The sequence below is a fragment of the Sapajus apella genome, unplaced genomic scaffold (genome assembly GCF_009761245.1).
Source record: "Sapajus apella isolate SASKATOON/1434 unplaced genomic scaffold, GSC_monkey_1.0 scaffold2, whole genome shotgun sequence".
NCBI lineage: Eukaryota > Metazoa > Chordata > Mammalia > Primates > Cebidae > Sapajus > Sapajus apella.
The window spans coordinates 76,276,578-76,296,638 of record NW_022436942.1 but is presented as its reverse complement, the minus strand read 5'-3'; the positions used below and the strand labels follow the sequence as shown (position 1 = coordinate 76,296,638).

Below are 20,061 nucleotides of genomic sequence, written 5' to 3'. Positions count from 1 at the left end.
TGGGGAGACCCTGCCTCTAAAAAAAAAATATGGAGTCAAGTTAGATGCCTGAATTCCAGTCCAAAGGCTGTCACTGAGTTCTGTGTCACTTTGAGTAAATAGCTTAAGATCTCTGAGCTCCAGTTTTTCTCATTTGTTTAATATATTGCTTGCTTTGTCAGGTGTAGTGAGCATTTTTTTTTTTTTTTTTTTTTTGAAACGGAGTCTCACTCTGTCACCTAGGCTGGAATGCAGTGGTGTGATCCTGGCTCACTGCGACCTCTGCCTCCTGGGTTCAAGTGATTCTCTTACCTCAGCCTCCCGAGGAGCTGGGATTACAGGTACCTGACACCAAACCCGGCTAATTTTTGCATTTTTAGTAGAGACAGGGTTTTACCATGTTGGCCAGGCTGGTCTTGAACTGCTAACTTCAGGAGATCCGCCCGCCTCGGCCCCCAAAGTGCTGGGATTACAGGCGTGAGCCACCGTGCTTGGCCGTGAGCACTCTTATACTTTGGTGCTAACTACAGGGCTTGGCATGAGCCACCCTTCCTACTGTGCTTTCCTTAAACAGCCTATTGTATCTGCTGATACATGCATATGAATTAGAGCAGGCTGGGTGCCGTGGCCCATGCCTGTTAATCCCAGCACTTTGGGAGGCCAAGGCCGGAGGATCATTTTCCATCTCTACAAAAAATTATTAAAAAAAGAATTTAGAGTGGGAGGTTGCAAACTACAGCCTGCTATATGGCCTGCAGACTATAAATATTTTTTATATTTTTAAATGGTTGAAAAAAATCAAAGGATATTTGTGACATGAAAATCATATAAAAGCCAGGTGCAATGGCTCATGTCTGTAATCCCGGCACTTTGGGAGGCTGAGGTGGGTAGATGACTTGAGCCCAGGAGTTTGAGACCAGCCCTGGTGACATAGCGAGACCCCGTTTCTACAAAACGTAAAAAAATTAGCTGGGTGTGATGCTGCGTGCCTGTAGTTCTAGCTACTCAGGAGGCTGAGGTGAGAGGATTGCTTGAGCCCAGGGAGGTTGAGGCTGCAATGAGCTGTGATTGCACCATTGCATTACAGCCTGGGTGACAGAGCAAGACCCTGTCTCAAGAAAAAAAAAAAAAAAGAAAATCGTATGAAATTCAAATGTTGGTGTTTGTTAATAAAGTTTTATTGGAATATAGCCACGTTCATTCATTTATATATTATCCCTCCCTTTGTTACTAACAATGGCAGAGGCGAGTGGCTGTGACATAGATCATATGGGCTGCAAAGCCAAAGATATTTGCTCTCTGACCCCTTACAGAGAGAGTTTGCTGGTCACTGGTTTAGAAGCACATCCATGCTCTATATTTGGGGTATGTAGTTTAGTAGACAGACCCATGGGAGGACAGGTACAGTGGCTCATGCCTGTAATCAGAGCATTTGGGGAGACTGAGGTGGGATGATTGCTTGAGCCCAGGAGTCTGAGACCAGCCTGGGCAATGTAGTGAAACCCCATCTCTACAAAGAGTTTAAAAAATAATAATTAGCTGGGCATGGTGTCATGCACCTGTAGTCCCAGTTATTTAGGAGGCTGAGTGGGGAGGATCACTTGAGCCTGGGAGACGGAGGTTGCAGTGAGCCAAGGTGGTGCCATCGTAGTCCATCCTGCGCTACAGAGTCAGATCCTACCTCTAAATAAAAATAAAAATAATAGGCCGGGTGCGATGGCTCACACCTATAATTCTAGTATTTTGGGAGGCCAAGGTGGGTGGATCAGGTGATGTCAGGAGTTCGAGACCAGCCTGGCTAACATGGTGAAACCCCGTTTCTACTAAAAATACAAAAAATTAGCCGGGTGTGGTGGCGCGTGCCTGTAATTCCAGCTATTTGGGAGCCTGAGGCAGAATTGCTTAAACCCGGGAGGCAGAGGTTGCAGTGAGCCAAGGTCATGCCATTGCACTGGGCAACAAAAGTGAAACTCTGTCTCAAAAAAAAAAGAAAAAAAAGAAAAGAAATACCCATGTGATCACTTCACTGTTCTGGATCCAAGATTCCTCATCTGTAAAATAAAGAGCTTCCTGATTCCTTTATTCAGCGTAGATTCATTGAGAGCTTGATGCCAGACACTGTTCTAGGCACTGGGGCACAGATGTGAAGAAGACAGACAAGGTCTTTGCCCTTTAGGAGTGAGCAGCCTACTGGGGTAGACAGATGAGAAACAAATTAATGTGATTTTTCTGAAACATTTTAAATTGGGAGGTCAGACGGGAGCTTTTGGAAGTAATGAGTTTTTTTCTGTTTGTTTTTGAGACACAGTCTTCCTCTGTTGCCCAGGCTAGAATATAGTGATATCACGTTGGCTCACTGCAACCTCTGCCTCCTGGGTTCAAGCAATTTTCATGCCTTGGCCACCTGAGTAGCTGGGATTACAGATGTTTGCCACCAGCCTGGCTAATTTTTGTAGAGATCTGGTTTCTCTCGATCTCCTGACCTCAAGTGATCCGCCCACCTTGGCCCCCATCAAAATGCTGGGATTACAGACATGAACCACTGCATCTGGCCTGGAAATAGTGACTCTTTTATTATTATTCTTCTTTTTTCCTCCTTCCTCCCCTCCCCGCGCCGCAAGTAGTGACTCTTAAACTGATTGGTAAATGGGGCGGGGCACAGGGCTCATGCCTGTAATCCCAGCACTTTGAGGGGCTGAGGTGGGAGGATTGCTTGAGCCCAGGAGATCAAAGCTAGAGTAAGCCATCATCGTGCCACTGCACTTCATCCTGGGTGACAGAGAAAACCCTGTCTCTGAAAAACAAAACTGGGGAGAGAGCTTTCCAGGCAGAACAAGACAGGTTGAGCTGAGCATGGTGCATTCACAGATAGGGAGAAGGCCGGCGTGGCAGGGGCCTCGTGTGAAATACGGGTGGCCAGGGTAGACTACTCCAGGGCCAAGTAGGACCTGTGCTATGGGTTGAATTATGTCCCTTGAAAAGATACATTGTAGCCGGGCGTGGTGGCTCAAGCCTGTAATCCCAGCACTTTGGGAGGCCGAGGCGGGTGGATCACGAGGTCAAGAGATCGAGACCATCCTGGTCAACATGGTGAAACCCCGTCTCTACTAAAAATACAAAAACATTAGCTGGGCATGGTGGTGCGTGCCTGTAATCCCAGCTACTCAGGAGGCTGGGGCAGGAGAATTGCCTGAACCTGGGAGGCGGAGGTTGCGGTGAGCCGAGAATGTGCCATTGCACTCCAGACTGGGTAATAAGAGCGAAACTCCGTCTCAAAAAAAAAAAAAAAAAAAAAAAAAAGAAAAGATACATTGAAGTCCTAACCTTTGGTACCTACCAATGTGAACTTCTTTGGAAATAGGGTGTCTTTGCAGATGTAATCAAATTAAGAGGAGGTCATTAGGGTGGGCACTAGCCCAGTTTCACTGGCATTCTTATTTTTTAATTTTTTTTGTTTCTTGAGACAGAGCTTTGCTTTGTTGCCTAGGCTGGAGTGCAGTGGTGTGATCTTGGCTCACTGCAACCTCTGCCTCCTGGGTTCAAGCGATTCTCCTACCTCAGTCTCCCAAGTAGCTGGGACTACAGGCACGCACCACCACGCTTGGCTAAATTTTGTATTTTTAGTAGAGGTGAGGTTTCACCATGTTAGCCAGGCTAGTCTCGAACTCCTGACCTCAGGTGATCTGCCCATCTTGGCCTCCCAAACTGCTGGGGTTACAGGTGTGAGCCACTGCCCCTGGCCAGGATTTATGATTTTGTTTTATTTTTTTGAGATGGAGTCTCACTCTGTCTCTCAGGCTGGAGCACAGTGTCACTATCTCAGCTCACTACAATCTCCACCTCCTGGGTTCAGGTGATTCTCTTGCCTCAGTTTCCTGAGTAGCTGGGATTACAGGCATGCACCACCACGCCCGGCGAATTTTTTTGTATTTTTAGTAGAGACCAGTTTTCGCCATGTTGGTCAGTCTGGTCTGGAACTCCTGACCTCGTGATCTGCCTGCCTCAGCCCCAAAGTGCTGGAATTACAGGCGTGAGCCACTGTGCCCAGCCTGAGTTATGATTTTTTTTTTTTTTTTGAGACGGAGTCTCACTCTGTCACTCAGGCTGGAGTGCAGTGATGCGATCTTGACTCACTGCAACCTCTGTCTTCCAGGTTCAAGTGATTCTCATGCCTCAGCCTCCTGAGAGCTGGGATTACAGGCACGAACCACCATGCCCAGCTAATTTTTGTATTTTTAGTAGAGATTAGGTTTCACCATGTTGGTCAGGCTGGTCTCGAACACCTGACCTTGTGATCCACCTGCTTTGTCCTCCCAGTGTGCTGGGATTACAGGCATAAGCCACTACACCCAGCCTGAGTTATGATTTTATTCTGTGTGCAGGAGAAACTCCTGGAGCTTCCAGCAGTTTGGTTTCCATGTGGCACCATTTCATTTGCACAAGGAAAATGTATGTGTTTGGTGTCAAGAAGAGCTGATGAAATAAAACAGGGAAGCCAACTGGAGACACACAAAGTTGGTGACCAGAACCAGGGTGGTGACAGTGGCCTTGGTGAAAATGCACAGGTCTAGAAAATACTTAGGAAGGAGACCAGCAGGACTTGCTGGTGGCTCAGAATGGAGGATAAACAAGAGAGAGTCCTCAAGGACACGTCTTGATTTTTGGATGATGCCTAAGGTTTCTTTCAATTCTCAAAGTTTAGGGCATCATGCATCGGGGCAGTGTTTTCTGTGTCTGGAGATGCCATAGACAAATTCCTGGGTGATGCCAGGAGTGAATGGGGTGCATTAAAAAATGTCACTCAGCCGGGCACAGTGGCTCACGCTTGTAATCTCAGCACTTTGGGAGGCCGAGGCGGGCACATCACTTGAGGTCAGGAGTTCGAGACAAGCCTGGCCAACATGGAGAAACCCTGTCTCTATTAAAAATACAAAAAAAAAAAAAAATAGCCACGCATGGTGGCAGTCACCTATAATTCCAGCTACTTGAGAGGTTGAGGCAAGAGAATAGCTTAAACCCGGGAGTTGGAGGTTGCAGTGAGCCGAGGTGGCACCGTTGCACTCCAACCTGGGCAACAGAGCAAGACTCCATCTCAAAAAAAAAAAAAAATGTCACCCATCTTGGCCCCAGTGTTTGGTTCCCACTGTGAGCCCCAGGCAAGTGCTGGCTGGTCTCCCTCAGTCCACCTGCCCAAAGTAATTAATCATCTCTTCATCTCATCAATGAATAACCTTTTTATCCACTATGGAGTAATGTGACATTGCAACTTTTTGTTTCTTTATCACCACTTTCTCCAGTTTATGATGACTCGATTGACACTGATTTGTTAATCATTGACTAAGTTTATTGGAGGATAGATTAGTTTCATTATTGCCCTGCAGGGAGATAAAGGTGAGGTCTTGTTACAATGAACGTGAACTTACATCTTTAAAAACGTGGGTGGATCACCTGAGATCAGGAGTTCGAGACTAGCCTGACCAACATGGTGAAACCCCATCTCTACTAAAAATACAAAAATTAGCTGGAAATGGTGGCGGGCACCTGTAATCCCAGCTACTCAGGAGGCTGAGGCAGGAGAATCACTAGAACCCGGGAGGCGGAGGTTGCAGTGAGCCGAGATTGCACTGTTGCACTCCAGCCTGGGGGACAGAGATTCCATCTCAAAACAAAACAAAACAAAAATTAGCCAGGTGTGGTGGTGTGCACCTGTGGTCCCAGATACTTGGGAAACTGAGGCACAAGAATCACTTCAACCCGGGAGGCAGAGGTTGCAGTGAGCTGAGATTGCACCACTACCCTCCAGCCTGGGTGACAGAGTAAGACATCTAAAAAAAAAAAAGGAATAAAAATGTCACTGAACTCCAATGGCAGTTTGTGCTCCCGCCAGTGAAGTCCTGTGCATGTCTGAGTGACTGTGCTGTGATTCGTAGTATGGACTTTTCTTTACTTGGAAATACATGGGGCCCTTAACTGAGGTAGGGCTTGCTTGTGAAAATCAAACACAGATACCCTTTGGTTCACGTATTCCAGAGCCCTCTGGGGTTGTTTTCCTGGTTATCGTCTTAGGAAGTCCCTGGGCAAAACATCAGACCCCTCTCTGCCTCAGGGAACCCGGTCTTGCTGCCCCAACAGTGGCCAGCAGGGAGGGCATGACATCTCTGATTGGAAGTTGGCCCTCATTTTTGCATAGATTTGGGAAAATAGGTTTGATTCAGCCACTCTTTCCGGGATGGCAGCAGTATTGTGGAGCAGTCCTGGCCTAGGTTCAAATCCAGGTTCTACTAACTGCTGTTGTTTGTATGACCTTGGGAAAGTCCCTTGAACTCCAATGTTAGTTTTATTGTCTGTGAAATCGAGGGGAATGGTGGAAGTAGTTACGGATTTGTGGTATGCATTAATGAGATAAACTCACGGAGCCCTCAGCACACATGAACTGGATCCACTGTGTAAGCCAGTGGTGGGATTCCCTTGGGATAGTTTATCTCAAGTTCCCAACTATCAGCCAGTTTACAGCAGGGCCTTTCAAACAGGTCTTGCTGTGGGTCGGGAACTCTGCGTGCCCCGATCTTTTCACTGATGTGGTTGCTAGCTGGGTCACATTACCTCCTTCTCTCTCTCATATTTTTTGAGACAGGATCTTACTCTGTCACTCAGGCCAGAGTGCAGTGGTGAGATCTTGGCTCACTGCAACCTCTTCCTCCCACGTTCAAACGATTCTCTGACCTCAGCCTCCCAAGTAGTGGGACTACAGGTGTGCGCCACCATGCCGGGCTAATTTTTTTGTATTTTTAGTAGACATGGGGTTTCACCATGTTGGTCAGGCTGGTCTCAAACTCCTGACCTCATGATCCATCTGCCTCAGCCTCCCCAAGTGCTGGGATTACAGGCATGAGTCACTGCACCTGGCCTAGTAGAGACGGTTTCACCATGTTGACCAGCCTGGTCTTGAACTCCTGACCTCAGGTGATCTGCCTGCCTTGCCTCCCAAAGTGCTGGGTTTACAGGTTTACATGCTGAGCCACCATACCTGGCAAACTTTATGCTTTTTTTTTTTTTCTTTTTCTTTTTGAGATGGAGTCTTGTTCTGTCACCTAGGCTGGAGTGCAGTGGTGCAATCTCGGCTCACTGCAACCTCTGCCTTCCGGGATCAAGCAAGCCTCTGCCTCAGCCTCTCGAGTAGCTGAAATTACAGGCACCTGCGACCACGCCCAGCTAATTTTTTTGTATTTTTAGTAGAGAAGGGGTTTCACCATCTTAGCCAGGCTGGTCTTGAACACCTCACCTCAAGTGATCTGCCCACCTTGGCCTTCCAAAGTGCTGGGATTACAGGCGTGAGCCACTACACCCAGCCACTTTGTGCTTTTTGAGAAAGATATTGTTGGCCAGGTGTGGTGGCTCACGCCTGTAATCTCAGCACTTTGGGAGGCTGAGGTGGGAGGATCATGAGGTCAGGAGTTTAAGAGCAGCCTGGCCAAGATGGTGAAACCCCGCCTCTACTAAAAATACAAAAATTAGTCAGGCTTGGTGGTGGCCGCCTGTAATCTCAGCTACTCTGGAGGCTGAGGCAGGAGAATTGCTTGAACCCCGGGGCCGGAGGTTTCAGTGAGCCGAGACAAGATTGCACCATTGCACTCCAGCCTGGGCAACATAGTGAGACTGTTTTAAAAAAAAAAAAAGGGAAGAAAAAAAAAGATATGATCTTTTATGTATGCATTTGAGGAGCTGAGATATCAAGAGACAGATCAGCCCATGAAAGACCCTAGTCAGGTTTCATGGTACTTAGTGCCAGGCTCTCCCTGTGTCTCTTTTCCTCAGGCCAAGCAAGTGTTTAGCGAACAAGGGAACCAGCTGGTACATGAGCAATGAGGAAGCTGCTCTGTGTTGACCTCCGAGAGGCTGAGGGTTCAGTTGGGTGTGGGGAATGGGGAGCTCCTGTGTAGCTAGTGATGTGGCCTTCACTTCAAACTTCCAAGACAGTGAATCTCAGGAAAGATCCATGTTCCCTGGCTCATAGGCCTGCCTGATACGGACCCACCAGACGAACCTTGTCTGTGTTGGTGGTGGTGTCACTATGTGTTCTCACAGTGTAGGGTCCTAGGGAGAGGGAATGTTGGGTTTATACCGAAGAAAACTTGTTTGTGCCTGGTCAGAAGATGGGATAATTCTTTGGCTGGGTGCGGTGGCTCACGCCTGTAATCCCAGCACTTTGGGAGGCTGAGGCAGGTGGATTGCCTGAGCTCAGGAGTTCGAGACCAGCCTGGGCAACACGGTGAAACCCCCTCTCTACTAAAATACAAAAAGTTAGTTGGGTGTGGCGGCGTGTGCCTGTAGTCCCAGCTAGTCCGGAGGCTCAGGCAGGAGAATTGCTTGAACCCGCAAGGCACAGCTTGCAGTGAGCCGAGATCACACCGCTGCACTCCAGCCTGGATGACAGAGTGAGACTCCATTTCAAATAAAAAAAAAAGGAGATGGGTGATTCTTGACCAAGGATTGATTAATTTAGGTCTTGCCAAGCTTATCTGTTTTTGTTTGTTTCTTTGAGATGGAGTCTTACTCTGTTGCCCTGGCTGGAGTACAGTGACATGATGTTGGCTCACTGCAATATCCACCTCCTGGATTCAAGTGATTCTCTTGCCTCAGCCTCCCGAGTCGCTGGGATCACAGGCAAGCACCATTATGCCTGGCTAATTTTTGTATTTTTAGTAGAGACAGAGTTTCATCATGTTGGCCAGGCTGGTCTCGAACTCCTGACCTCAAGTGATCTGTCAGCTTCAGCCTCCCAAAGCGCTGGGATTACAGGCATGAACCACTGTGCCTGGAGCTTATCTGTAGCAGGGATTGTGCTTATAGGAGCCTGCGGACCTCTGGGATGGGCTTTTTTAGTGGCAGTCGCGAGGGAGATCAGGAGGCAGTGGGTTGTCACTCTTGCCTATAAAGGTGATATCACAGTCTCTAAGTTTTCCCAAAGACCTTATCCCATTGGAGAAGTACATATTAACTGATTAGCACAGACTGTCTGGTGCATTCTTAAGTCATTTTATTTTATTTTATTTAAAGACAGGGTTTCACCATGGTTGGTCAGGCTGGTCTTGAACTCCCAACCTCAGGTGATCCGCCCACCTTGGCCTCCAAAGTGCTTGGATTACAGGCGTGAGCCACCACGCCTGGCCTGAGATAGTCTTGCTCTGTTGCCTAGTCTGGAGTGCAGTGGTGCAATCTTGATCTCGGCCCACTGCAACCTCCGCCTCCTGGGTTCAACAAGGAATTCAAGATACTGAGATGTAAATGAACCTTTTGCAGCTCTTGACTGGCCAACCTGTATTTGTGATGGGTAAGGAAAGAAGTGAATTCTGATGTCAAGGAGGACAGCAAGAGAACAGGAAGGAGGCAGCCGTAGATTGTTCTAGAACAGGATTTGACAAAACTTTTCCTTTTCTTTTCTTTTTTTGCTACAGGGAGGGTCTCACTGTGTCACCCAGGCTAGAGCGCAGTGGTGCAATCACAGCTCACTGCAACCTCCACCTCCTGGGCTGAAGCCATCCTCCCACCTCAGCCTCCCAAATAAGCTGGGACTACCTGCCTGCACCACCATGCCGCCTGGCTAATTCTTTTGTGTGCTTGAGATGGGGTTTTGCCATGTTGCCCAGGCTGGTCTCAAACTCCTGTGCTCATGTGATCTTCTGCCTCAGCTTCCCAAAGTGCTGGGATTACAGGTGTGAGGTACTGTGCCTGGCCAGCAAAGCTTTAAAAAATTTTTTTTGGCTGGGTGTGGTGGTTCACACTAATCCTAGCACTTTGGGAGTCCAAGGTGGGTGGATCATTTGAGCCCGGGAGTTTGAGACCAGCCTGGGCAACATGGCGAAACCTTGTCTCTACTAAAAATACAAAAATTAGCTGAGTGTGGGGGAATATGCCTGCAGTCCCAGCTGCTGGGAGACTAAGACAGGAAGATCACCTTCGTCTTGGGAGGTTGAGCCTGCAGTGAGCCGTGATCAGGTCACTGCACTCTAGCCTGGTGACAGAATGAGATTGTGTCTCAAAAAATAAGAAATAAGCTCATGTCTGGCCGGGCGTGGTGGCTCAAGCCTGTAATCCCAGCACTTTGGGAGGCCGAGGCGGGTGGATCACGAGGTCAAGAGATCGAGACCATCCTGGTCAACATGGTGAAATCCCGTCTCTACTAAAAATACAAAACATTAGCTGGGCATGGTGGCGCGTGCCTGTAATCTCAGCTACTCAGGAGGTTGAGGCAGGAGAATTGCCTGAACCCAGGAGGCAGAGGCTGCGGTGAGCCGAGATCGCGCCATTACACTCCAGCCTGGGTAACAAGAGCGAAACTCCGTCTCAAAAAAAAAAAAAAAAAAGAAATAAGCTCATGCCTGTAACCCCAGCACTTTGGGAGGCCGAGGTGGGTGGATCACGAGTTCAGGAGATCAAGACCATCCTGGCTAACACGGTGAAATCCTGTTTCTACTGAAAATAACAAAAAAATTAGCTGGCATGGAACACTGTCTCTACTAAAAACTAAAAATAAAAAGATTAGCCGGGCGTGATGGCATGAGCCTGTAGTCCCAGCTACTTGGGAGGCTGAAGCAGGAGAATCGCTTGAACCCGGGAGGTGGAGGTTGCAGTGAGCAGAGATCGTGCCACTGCACTCCAGCCTGGGTGACAAGAGTGAGAGTCTATCTCAAAAAAAAAAAATAATAATAAATAATAAATTTTCTTTTTAATTATTTACTTCATTTTAAATTTTTATTCATTTAGTTTTTGAGATGGAGTCTCCCTTTGTTACCCAGGCTAGAGTGCAGTGGTGTGATCTTGGCTCACTGCAACCTCTGGCTACCAAGTTCAAGTGATTCTCTTGCCTCAGCCTCCAGAGTAACTGGGACTACAGACACGTGCCACCACACCCAGCTAATTTTTCTATTTTTAGTAGAGATGGGGTTTCACCATGTTGGCCAGACTGGCCTTGAACTCCTGACCTCAATATATATATATATATAATTATATATATATTTATTTATGTATATAAAATAACTGAGAACTTTTCTTTGCAGTACAGATCTGCTAATGAGAAGAATGGAATTTCTTTTTTGGGGAGGATAGTGTTTCACTTAGTTGGGATTCACAGGTAGTGTTCTCTCATCAGATTGATTGAAAGCTCTCATCAGTAAAATCCACCCTTGGCTCATGGATTACACAAAAACAGATGGTGGGCTAGCATTTGCTAACCCGTGTTGTAGAATCGATCTACCAGTATATACTGATAACAATATCAGATAACACTTACTGAATATTGAGGAGGCTAAGGGCTCTGCTTATATTACCTTATTGGATCCTTCAATAACCCAGTGATACAAGTCATTAGCACTCTTTAATTTTATAGGAAGGGCAGGAAAGTGAGAATGGGTGGGACAGGCACTTGTCTGAGTTTGTCCATCTGTAAGTGGCAGCGGGATTTACGCCAGGTCTGTCTGAATGCAGAGCACAGGTTCATAACTCCAAGGCTAAGGCAGCTGTGTGAGAATGAGTCAGAAACTGACCCTGGCAGTGGCCAAGGCCTTAATAAGCTGTTGAGCCTTGGTACCTGTCCCTCATATATATATATATATATATATATATATATATATATATATACACACATACATAGACAGAGAGAGAGAGACAGATTCTCGCTCTGTCTCCCAGGCTGGAGTGCAACATCTGCTTCCCGGGGTCAAGTGATTCTCCTGCCTCAGCCTCCTAAGTAGCTGGTACTATAGACGTGTGCCACCATGCCCGGCTCATTTTTTTGTATTTTTAGTAGAGATGGGTTTCACTCTGTTGGCCAGGCTGGTCGCGAACTCCTGACCTTAAGTGATCTCCCCGCCTCAGCCTCCCAAACTACTGGGATTACAGGCTCGAGCCCCCGTGCTCAGCCTCCACCCCCTATTTTTATTTACTTGTCTTTTAACGTCTGTTTCCTCTTCCATCTGTTTGTTTCTCGTAGTGATTGCTACCATCACCCTGTAAGCAAAAGAGGATGGTGGTTTCTGTTTAGGAATATCAGTAGGGTGGAGAGAGAAGTGAGAGGGAAGCAACCGGAATCTCCTCCTTTTGTAGTAAGTTAGGGTAGAGAAAGAACTCTAGGAAATCGAGAAGATGGTGTCAGCTTTACTCAGAAATTGGCCGGGCACAGTGGCTCATGCCTATAATCCCAGTACTTTGGGAGGCCGAGGTGGGCGGATCACCTGAGGTCAGGAGTTTGAGAGCAGCTTGGGTAACATGGTAAAAACCTGTCTCTACTAAAAATAAAAAATTTAGCAGGGTGTGGTAGCGTACACCTACAGTCCCAGCTACTCGGGAGGCTGAGGTGTGAGAATCACTTGAGCCTGGGAGGGGGAGGTTGTAGTGAGCCGAGATCGTACCATCGCACTTTAGACTGGGCAACAACAACAAAAAAAGACAACCCCAGGGGTTTACAGATGAGCTATGAATTTGGAACGCTGAACAATTCAGGAGGCCCCTTTAGCCTTTCTCATTTGCTGTTTTTTCTTTTTAAATTTTGAATTTTTTTTTTTTTTTTGAGATGGAGTCTGGCTCTGTAGCCCAGGCTGGAGTGCAGTGGTGTGATTTCGGCTCACTGCAGCCTCCACCTCTTGGGTCCCGGTTTAAGCAATTCTCCTGCCTCAGCCTCCCCAAGTAGTTGGGATTACAGGCACGCACCACCATGCCCAGCTAATTTTTGTATTTTTATAGAGATGGGATTTCACCATGTTGGCCAGGCTGGTCTTGAACTCCTGACCTCATGAACTGCCTGCCTCGGTCTCCCAAAGTGCTGAGATTACAGGCATGAGCCACCACACTGGGTCTTAAATTTTGAATTCTTCTATCTGCTTCCTTCCCATCCACTCCCTGTAACCAGCTCCATTTCTTGTTGAGAGTTGTGCTTGTCTAAAATCCCTGCCAGCTGGTTTCTGGGGGTCCACAGTGTCCATGCCAGTGACTGGGACCAACCCCCCCACCACCACTGCGGAGGCCACAGTGTGAAAGACACAGACTTGGATGTGCCCTGGGGGAGGCCACAGTGTGAAAGACACAGACTTGGATGTGCCCTGTGCTTTCTTGGCTGCATGCCAACTGCAGGTACGCCCGAAGACCTGCTGATCTGCATACCTAACCAACTAGCCAGCAACAGTGAATGGGACATTTGAGTACCTCCCGAACCATGATCTAAGTTTTTCCCTGGATGATTTGTGGGAGGCAACATGATTCCAACAGATCCCTGAAACTATTAGGAACCAGCTGCAACTTGATGAGAACATTGTCCTTCCAAACCCATGATTTCTAAAATCCGATGGGTTTGGACATGGGTGAAGTAGGTACCATGCCTCGAGGGGCTCTATCTGCGCTGTTTCTTCCCACAAATAATTTTTGTTGCTGGCTGATTTCTGTTCAAAATTCTGTAGCCGTAGCTTTATTCTTTTGGCTAAACATTGTGCTTCCTGGATTTATTTTTATTTTACTTTTTTTTTTTTTTTTTTTTTTTTTGAGACGGAGTTTCGCTCTTGTTACCCAGGCTGGAGTGCAATGGCGCGATCTCGGCTCACCGCAACCTCCGCCTCCTGGGTTCAGGCAATTCTCCTGTCTCAGCCTCCTGAGCAGCTGGGATTACAGGCACGCGCCACCATGCCCAGCTAATTTTTTGTAGCTTTAGTAGAGACGGGGTTTCAACGTGTTGACCAGGATGGTCTCGATCTCTTGACCTCGTGATCCACCCGCCTCGGCCTCCCAAAGTGCTGGGATTACAGGCTTGAGCCACCGCGCCCGGCTTTATTTTACTTTATTTTTTAAGATAGGGTCTCACTCTGTTGCCCAGGCTGGAGTCCAGTAGTTCGGTCTCAGCTTGCAACATCCACCTCCCGATTCAAACTATCCTCCTGCCTCAGCCTCCCGAGTAGCTGGGATTACAGGTGCCCGCCACCATGCCCAGCTAATTTTCATATTTTTGGTAGAGATGGGTTTTTACCATGTTGCTCAGACTCGTATCGAACTCCTGACTCCAAGTGATTCACCTGCCTCAGCCTCCCAAAGTGCTGGGATTATGTGTGAGCCACCATGCCTGGCCTATTTTTATTTTTTAAAGAGGAAGTCTCTGGGAGAGGTAGCACACTAAATTACTTCAGGATGAACAGCTGTTAGATACACTCTTTTAAAAAATGTTTTATTGGACCAGGTGTGGTGGCTCACACCTGTAATTCCAGCACTTTGGAAGGCTGAGGCGGGAGGATTGCTTGAACTCAGGGGTTTGAGACCAGCCAGGGCAACAAAGTGAGATCCTGTCTCTATAAAAAATTTAAAAATTGGCTGGATGCGGTGGCTTACGCCTATAATCCTAGCACTTCGGTAGGCTGAGGCGGGTGGATTACCTGAGGTTGAGGGTTCAAGACCAGACTGATCAACATGAAGAAACCCCGTCTCTACTAAAAATACAAAATTAGCCGGGCGTGGTGGTGCATGCCTGTAATCCCAGCTACTCAGGAGGCTGAGGCAGGAGAATCACTTGAACCCGGAAGGTGGAGGTTGCAGTGAGCCAAGATCACACCATTGCACTCCAGCCTGGGTAATCAGTGAAACTGTGTCTCAAAAAAAAAATTTAAAAATTAGCTGGTGTGGTTGTGTGCGCTTGTAGTCCCAGCTACTCGAGAGGCTAAGGTGGGAGGATTGCTTGAGCCTAGGAGTTTGAGGCTACAGTGAGCTGTGATTGTGTCACTGCGCTCCAGTCTGGTTGATAGAGGGAGACGCTATCTCAAATAAATAAATACATAATTTAAAAAAGTAACAAAAACTAAAATAGAAATGTTTGAATTGACAAGTAATAATTGTATATATTTTGGGGGGATACATTCTTTTCTTCAAGGGTATGTGGCACCTTAAATGCACTGGGTAGCAACAGCGGAGAGCATTTCAGGGGACAAGAAGGAAGTTCAGAAATGTAAAGAGAAGGCTGGGCATGGTGGCTCAGGCCTGTAATCCCAGCACTTTGGGAGGCCGAGGTAGGTGGATCATTTGAAGTCAGGAGTTCGAGACCATCCTGGCCAACATGGTGAAACCCTGTCTCTACTAAAAATACAGAAATTAGCTGGGCGTGGTGGTGCATGCCGGGAGTACCAGCTACTCTGCTCGGGAGCCTGAGGCACAGGAATCACCTGAACCTGGAGGCGGAGGGTAGAATGATCTGAGATAGCGCCACTGCACTCCAGCCGGGAAAGCAAGAGCAAAACGCCATTTCAAAAAATAAAATGAAAAGGAAATGTGAAGAGAAATGAGAACTGAGATGAGGCCCACCAGTTCATCAAGTGTTTCCAGCATGACCACTGTTCCCAGTGCTTTACTGCAGCAATCCCAGGAAGTGGGAACTGCCATCACCCCCTTTCATAGACTAGGAAATGGAGTCTGAGGAGGGTCATTTGGCCAGAGTCAGACAAGTAGTTCATTTCTTCCTTTTCTTCCTTTTTTTTTGGGAGTCTCTGTTACCCAGGCTGAAGTGCAGCGGCATGATCTCAGGTAACTGCAGTCTCCGCCTCCTGGTTCAAGAGATTCTTTTGCCTCAGCCTCCCAAGTAGCTGGGATTACAGGCGTGCATGCCACCACATCTGGCTAATTTTTGTATTTTTAGTAGAGATGGGGTTTCACCGTGTTTGACAGGCTGGTCTTGAACATCACAACCTTAGGTGACCCACCCATCTCGGCCTCCCAAAGTGCTGGGATTACAGGAGTGAGCCACTGCGCCTGGCCCCATTTCTTGCTTTTTAGTATGATATTGTGCTGGGGGTCCCCACGGTTTGACGATTTGCTAAGAGGACTCATAAGACTCAGCACGTAGGATGATTTATTCCAGGAAAAGGATACAAAACAAAACCTGTAAAGGGAAAAGGCTCATGGGAAGAAACCCAGGGAAACCAGGTGCAAGCTTCCAAGTCTTCTAGCAGAGTTGCATGGGATGCAATGTCCAGAAATGAGCTGTGGCAACACACATCAAATGTCTACTAGGGAAACTCATTGGAGACTTTTTTTTGCTCAAGTTTTTTGTCGGGGCTTATCATGTAGGTGCTTTCTGCTTTGCACTTACCAAATTCCTGCCTCTCAGAAAACAGAAGTTCCGTTTAAACCACATTTTTTTTTCTTTTGAGACAAAGTTTTGCTCTTGTTGCCCGGGCTGGAGTGCAATGGCGCAATCTTGGCTCATCGCAACCTCCGCCTCCTGGGTTCAAGCGATTCTGCTGCCTCAGCCTCCGGAGTAGCTGGAATTACAGGCGTCCACTACCATGCCTGGCTAATTTTTTGTATTTTTAGTAGAGATGGGGTTTCACCATGTTGGGCAGGCTGGTCTCAAACTCCTGACCTCAAACTCCACCTACCTCAGCCTCCCAAAGTGCTGGGATTCTAGGCAGGAGCCACCGAGCCCCAGCCAAGTTTAAACCACATTGTTTGCATAGTTTAGGCACAGCAAGCCACTCCTCTCAGTTCAAGGAATGATGGGAATCCTCCTGAAATCCAAGTTCCCAGACAGCAGCCAAGGGCCAGCCTTGCAAGCAGGTCTTTCTAAGGAGAGCAGTCCCAGGACTGCTGTGTTAATTCTTCACTGCACAGAAATACTTTCCATCCTGCAGTGTTTTATCTTGAGACAAGGTCTCACTCTGTCACCCAGGCTGGAGTTCAAGGGCAAGATCCTGGCTCACTGCAGCCTCAACCTTCCAGACTCAAACCAGCCTCCTACCTCAGCCTCCCAAGTAGCTGGGACTGTAGGCATGTGATACCACACCCAGTTAATTATTTATTTATTTTGAGATGAAGTCTCACTCTCGCCCAGGCTAAAGTGCAGTGGCACGATCTCGGCTCACTGCAATCGCCGCCTCCCAGGTTCAAGTGATTCTCCCACCTCAGCTGGGATTACAGGCATGCCACCACACCTGACTAATTTTGTATTTTTAGTAGAGAAAGGGTTTCGTCATGTTGGCCAGGCGGGTCTCAAACTCCTGACCTCAAGTAATCTGCCTGCCTTGGCCTCCCAACGTGCTGGGAATTCGGGTGTAAGCCACCATGCTAGCCCTAATTTTTAAATTTTTCATAGAGATGGGGTCTTGCTATATTTTCCAGGTTGGTCTGGAACTCCTGGCCTCAAGTGAGCCTCCTACCTCAGCCTCCCAAAGTGCTGGGATTACAGGCATGAAGCTACTATGCCTAGCCCTTGCAGTTGTTTTTTTTTTTTTTTTGAGACGGAGTCTTGCTCTGTCGCCCAGGCTGCAGTGCAGTGGCATGATCTTGGCTCACTGCAACCTCTGTCTCTCAGGTTCAAGCGATTCTCCTGCCTCAGACTCCTGAGTAGCTGGGACTACAGGCGCACACCACCATGCCCGGTGAATTTTTGTAATTTTAGTAGAGATGGCATTTCACCATATTGGATAGGCTGGTCTCGAATACCTGACCTCAGGTGATCCACCCACCTTGGTCTCTCCAAAGTGCTGGGATTACAGGTGTGAGCCATCACACCCAGCCTCTTTTTTTTTTTTTTTTTTTTAGAGACATTCTTCCTTTGTCGCGAGGCTGGAGTATAGTCATGTGATCTCAGCTCACTGCAACATCTGACTCCCTGGTTCAAGGGATTCTCCTGCCTCAGTCTCATGAGTAGCTGGGATTATAGGCACGTGCCACCACACCCAGCTAATTTTTGTATTATTTATTTATTTACTTATTTATTAATTTTTTGAGCTGGGGTCTTGCTCTGTCGCCTGGACTGAAGTACAGTGGTGTGATATCGACTCACTGCAACCTCCACCTCATGGGTTCAAACAATTCTCCTGCCTCAGCCTCCCGAGTAGCTGGGACCACAGACGTGCACCACCATGCTCGGCTAATTTTTGTATTTTTAGTAGAGATGGGGTTTCACCATGTTGGATAAGCTGGTCTCGAACTCCAGACCTCAAGTGATCCACCTACCTTGGCCTCTCAAAGTGCTGGGATTACAGGTGTGAGCCACTGTGCCCGGCCTAATTTTTGTATTTTTAGTAGAGATGGGATTTCACCACATTGGCTAGGATGCTGTCAATCTCCTGACCGCATGATCCACCCGCCTTGGCCTCCCAAAATGCTGGGATTACAGCCGTGAGCCATCGCACCCGGCCTTTTTTTTTTTTTTTTTAAGGAGCAATGTATACTTTTCCTGTTCTGTAAGGATTTATCCCCTAATGAAATCTCACATAGTCACCCAGGATTAAATGAAATGATGTATCAGGGCACTTGGCATAGCATTTGTCACATAGTTTTAGGTAGATACTATACGCTTCATTGGCTGTTTCCTGATCTGTAATAGCTTATATGTCTGTTGGCGTTGGTAAGGCAATTGAATGAACTCTTACATGATTAATGCCATCCCATTCCCCCTGTCATTCCCAGGCGGCCCCTATCAGATTGAGGTTCACATCTCGGCCACCGGCACACTCCCCAACGGCACCCTCTACGCAGCCAAGGGTTCCCAGGTGGACTTCAGCTGCAATAGCAGCTCCTGGCCGCCCCCCGTGGTTGAATGGTGGTTCCAGGCCCTGAATTCCAGCAGCGAGTTTTTCGGCCACAACCTGACAGTCAACTCTTTCTCCCTGTTACTGATGTCGCCAAACCTCCAAGGGAACTACACCTGTTTGGCCTTGAATCTGCTCAGCAGGAGACATCGAAAGGTGACCACCGAGCTCCTGGTCTATTGTGCGTAAGCAGTGCTCCTCTGCCCACTTCTTCCCCTTAATCCTTTAGGACCTGCATGTTTGTGCCTCTCCCATTTGTCTTTTTCTTTTTTTTTTTTGAGAGGGAGTTTCACTCTTGCTGCTCAGGCTAGAGTGCAAAGTCACGATCTTGGCTCACCGCAACCTCCGCCTTCCTGGTTCAAGCGATACTCCTGCCTCAGCCTCCCGAGTAGCTGGGTTTACAGGTGTGTGCCACCATGCCCAGCTAATTTTGTATTTTTAGTAGAGATTGGGTTTCACCATGTTGGTCAGGCTGGTTTCGAACTCCTGTTCTCAAGTGATCTGCCTGCCTTGGCCTCCCAAAGTGCTAAGATTACAGGTGTGAGCCATCATGCCTGGCCTATCACCTGGCCTTATGATTTTGAGGTTCATCTATGTTGAGGCATGTATCAGTAATTCATTCCTTTTTATGGCTGAATAATAGTCCATTCCTTGCACGGATGGACCATGATTTATTTGTTCATTCATCCATCTGTATACATTCTTTTTGTAGACCCAGTGTGGCCATCACAGGCATTGGGCCTTCTAGCACTGTTATGAACCAGTGGTCTGTGAATCTTTATTTTAGTGTAGGGAAACACTAACCAAACACTCCCATACACAAATATCTTAGACAAAAACCACTATGTCTGTAATCTCAGCACTCTGGGAGGCCAAGGCGGGTAGATCACCTGAGGCCAGGAGTTCTAGACCATCCTGGCCAACATGTCAAAAGCCTGTATGTATTAAAAAAATAAAATAAAAGCCAGGTGCGGTGGCTCATACCTGTAATCCCAGTACTTTGGGATGCTGAGGCGGGCGGATCACCTGAGGTTAGGAGTTTGAGACCAGCCTGACCAACATGGAGATACCCTGTCTTTACTTAAAAATATACAGAATTAGCCGGGTGTGGTGGTGACTGCCTGTAATCCCAGCTACTCGGGAGGCTGAGGCAGGAGAATCACTTGAACCTGGGAGGCGGAGGTTGTGGTGAGCTGAGATGGCACCATTGCACTCCAGCCAGAACAACAAGAGTGAAACTCTCTGTCTCTAAATAAATGAGTAAATAAATATGAAATGCAAAGGCAAAGCTGGGCGCGGTGGCTCACACCTGTAATCCCAACACTTTGGGAGGCCGAGGTGGGTGGATCACCTAAAGTCAGGCATTTGAGAGCAGCCTGACCAACATGGCGAAACCCTGTCTCTACTAAAAATACAAAAATTAGCTGGGTGTGGTGGCGCATGCCTGTAATCCCAGCTACTTGGGAGGCTGAGGCAGGAGAATCATTTGAACGTGGGAGGCAGAGGTTGCAGTGAGCCATTGTGC

At 47.6% G+C, this 20,061-nt stretch overlaps 1 protein-coding gene across 2 annotated transcripts in view; it reads left to right on the top strand.

Moving 5' to 3' along the window:
* VSIG10 (V-set and immunoglobulin domain containing 10) overlaps positions 1-20,061 on the top strand; it is a 44,208-nt gene that overhangs the window by 8,743 nt on the left and 15,404 nt on the right. The window contains exon 3 of one of the 2 annotated variants that reach the window (XM_032241048.1): positions 18,415-18,717. The exons of the other annotated variant lie outside the window; for it this stretch is intronic. Within the exon in view, the coding sequence (XP_032096939.1) occupies positions 18,415-18,717 (303 nt within the window). The remainder of the gene's footprint in view (positions 1-18,414; positions 18,718-20,061) is intronic. 2 annotated transcript variants of the gene reach the window in all.